Consider the following 1,311-nt stretch of genomic DNA (forward strand, 5'->3'; position numbering starts at 1 on the left):
AAAAAAAAAAAAAAAGAAGATCCTACTTTACCACTCTTCGTGGCCCAGGGCTAAAGCAGTGGCATGCTTTGCTTTCATAACTCTTCAACTTCTGCTACAAAACCTAACATCTTCCTGGAGGATGTTAATGTGTTTCCCTCTTTAACAGCAGCGGGAGGTGATGTGGCAATTGTGTGCCATCAAAATTACAGAAGCTATACAGTATGTGGTGGAGTTTGCCAAACGCATTGATGGATTTATGGAACTGTGTCAAAATGATCAAATTGTGCTTCTAAAAGCAGGTATGTGCTTTGCAAGTGAATTTTGAGATCTCTTCCTAACCTGCTTTCATCCGCTTATTAAAGAAATGCTTGGTAAGGAAGGTGTCGGGAACAGTTTTTCTCCAATGATAATAGCTCAGGTTTTTCTTAGCAGAAATGGAGTTCTTTTGAAAGGTTTTGAGATATATTCAGGAAACATTCCCCCCCCCACTTCGCTTCTCTTCTGGATAAAAAGATTAATTTGAAGGTCACCTGCATTCCCAAATTTTCCCATCACCTGTGTTTTGTTTCTACACTCCAAGTCCTCCGAGTTTATGATGTTAGGAAGAAGGAAGTAGAACTCAGAAAGATATACTTGTTTTTGGTTCTTGTTTTAGTACATGTGAATAAATGTTTTCCTAGCAACTCTGAGACTGCATTGCGAGGTAGAAGAGTGCTAAGGAAGTAATTTATAAATCAACCCTCACTTCAGTTAAACAGGCCTTAGCTTCAGCACAACAGTCTTTAATTACATAGAAAACTCTGTCTTTTTGGATAGACAGCTGATGTGACTGAGAACCCGCTAGCTAAACTGCACACGACACCCACCATGCTGTCTCAGAAGGAGTCTCTACATGAGCATCTTAGAAATAAAGTCACTAACATCGAATGACCCAAATGACCTGAACCATTTCTGCCTCTGCTTAGGTTCTCTAGAGGTGGTGTTTATCAGAATGTGCCGTGCCTTTGACTCTCAGAACAACACCGTGTACTTTGATGGGAAGTATGCCAGCCCCGACATCTTCAAATCCTTAGGTAAGGGGTATCAAGGTGCCTTTTCTTCAAATCGGGGCTATAGAAAAAGATGTGGGTTGAGTGAAAGCTCTGCTTGGACAAAATGAAAACTGGTTATTCAGAAACAAAAATTAAGGGATTTTATACCTATTTTACTTTCTAATTAGTCACTGTAGAAAAGTCAGATAGCTCGGCCTGGCACGGTGGCTCACGCCTGTAATGCCAGCACTTTGGGAGGCTGAGGCAGGCAGATCACAAGGTCAGGACATCAAGACCA

The 1,311-nt window shown here is 41.2% G+C and overlaps 1 protein-coding gene and 1 long non-coding RNA gene across 5 annotated transcripts in view; one reads left to right on the plus strand and one right to left on the minus strand.

Annotated features, from left to right (window-relative positions):
• The window catches only part of RORA (RAR-related orphan receptor A), a 149,773-nt gene that overhangs the window by 133,239 nt on the left and 15,223 nt on the right, over window positions 1-1,311 (plus strand). For all 4 annotated transcript variants that reach the window (XM_011940473.1, XM_011940472.1, XM_011940474.1 and 1 more), the window contains 2 exons: window positions 149-281; window positions 948-1,055. In XM_011940473.1, the coding sequence (XP_011795863.1) occupies window positions 149-281; window positions 948-1,055 (241 nt within the window). The remainder of the gene's footprint in view (window positions 1-148; window positions 282-947; window positions 1,056-1,311) is intronic.
• LOC105510591 overlaps window positions 1-1,311 on the minus strand; it is a 51,842-nt gene that overhangs the window by 26,149 nt on the left and 24,382 nt on the right. The window lies entirely within an intron of this gene.

This window comes from Colobus angolensis, unplaced genomic scaffold, assembly GCF_000951035.1.
Source record: "Colobus angolensis palliatus isolate OR3802 unplaced genomic scaffold, Cang.pa_1.0 Scaffold19, whole genome shotgun sequence".
Classification (NCBI taxonomy): Eukaryota; Metazoa; Chordata; class Mammalia; order Primates; family Cercopithecidae; genus Colobus; species Colobus angolensis.